Source organism: Colobus angolensis, unplaced genomic scaffold, assembly GCF_000951035.1.
Source record: "Colobus angolensis palliatus isolate OR3802 unplaced genomic scaffold, Cang.pa_1.0 Scaffold7, whole genome shotgun sequence".
NCBI lineage: Eukaryota > Metazoa > Chordata > Mammalia > Primates > Cercopithecidae > Colobus > Colobus angolensis.
The window spans coordinates 25,705,392-25,706,952 of NW_012120709.1; the positions used below are offsets into that span (position 1 = coordinate 25,705,392).

The 1,561-nt window shown below is 47.7% G+C and overlaps 1 protein-coding gene across 1 annotated transcript in view; it reads left to right on the top strand.

Annotated features, from left to right (window-relative positions):
• The first annotated feature begins 1,421 nt into the window (after window positions 1–1,421).
• Window positions 1,422–1,561, top strand: part of CBL (Cbl proto-oncogene, E3 ubiquitin protein ligase) — a 104,392-nt gene continuing 104,252 nt past the window's right edge. Inside the window, exon 1 of the mRNA XM_011927045.1 lies at window positions 1,422–1,533. Coding sequence (XP_011782435.1) covers window positions 1,422–1,533 — 112 coding nt within the window. The remainder of the gene's footprint in view (window positions 1,534–1,561) is intronic.

Genomic DNA, 1,561 nt, shown 5'->3' on the forward strand with positions numbered 1-1,561 from the left:
GCGAGGTGGCGGGCGCCTGTAGTCCCAGTTACTTGGGAGGCTGAGGCAGGAGAATGGCGTAAACCCGGGTGGCGGAGCTTGCAGTGAGCTGAGATCTGGCCACTGCACTCCAGCCCGGGCAACACAGCGAGATTCCGTCTCAAAAATAAATAAATAAATAAATAAGAATTGTATTTGATGACTTGGTGAGTCAGCTAGCATAGGACATGTGTACCAGGGAGTAGTATAAAACTACAAGGTTATTTAGCTTGGAGTTAGAGCAACTTGATTGTCAATTTTATTCCAGAGGCAATGGGAAGTGTTTAAAGTTTGTGATGCTGTCTGAACTGTACTTTAGGAAGCCTATGGTGGCAGGATGAATTGAAGGCAGAGGAAAAGGTTTCAACAGTCCAGGGAAAAGAAAAGGAGGACCTGCAACTAGGTGTTGGCAATAAGGACGGAGTTTTGCCTAGATTTTCCCTTCATAGATTCTTCTCTTCCTGAATGGAAACTGATAAAAAGAAATTCTTCTGATAGTAAATTATAATGTTGACTCCAAAATCAATTCTAGATAAAGGCGATTAAATTGCAAACCCAGGATGCCTGGCTGAAAGGTCCCTGCATTCAAAGATATTTTCCCCTTTACAGGAGCTATAAATACAGCTCCCTAATCCTTTGTGCTTTGTGGAAGAGCCTGGAGGGGGATCGAAGGCGGAACTAATACTTACTGACACACCTGGGTCTGCAAACTCCCAAAACCGAGGCTCAGAATTAGTAAATTAGGGCAGGGCACTTCCTTCTTTGGAAGGGAAGTTCCTATTTTCAAAGTTCTTCCAACGGAACTTTTACATTAGAGAAGTGTAATTGACCGAGAAGTGGAAGTGACCGGGAACAGCATTTCTGTTCCCTGGGCGGGAGACAGAACCCCCTCGGGCAGAGCCAGCAGCAGGTCAGCTTCTGAGGGGGCCCTCATGCTGGCGGTGCCGACCTGTGGTGCAATGCTCCGAGTAGGAGAATCTTAAATACATGTTTGAGACTCAATTCCCAGAAATGTAACTAGTCTTCACGAGCCAAAAAAAAAAAAAAAAGGAAGTACTTTCTTTTCAAGAGGTCAAAGGGCCTGGAAGAAGAGCTCCTGGCTTGAGTGTCTCAAGCCTTGCTGGGGCCTAATCCGGCTGGAACAGGCCGCAGTATTCATATTCCTGTCCTTGGTCGTGTCTTAATGAAGACTTGAAAATAATCAGGGGTGGAGAAATAACTTTCCTTTTTCTCCCACCATCCTCCCACAGTGTAAATAAGCAAATACCTCTAATCTCCATTTCCTTATTTGTCAGGCGTGGGGAAAGACTTGACATCAAGACTTCCATTCCATCGCCACCTGTCTTAATTTAAACATTCCCATGACCCACCCCAGGAGCGCCAACCTCCCGCCCACAAGGAGCATGGAAGTCTCGGTTTCTGGCTACTACGCAGACTCCACCTTGGACCTACCCCCGCCTCCAATCCCCCTCCTCTCCTTTCCCCGTTTCTCCAGCAGAGGGCGCAGGCCCGAAGGTTCTGCCGGCCCCGCCCCAGCCTGGCC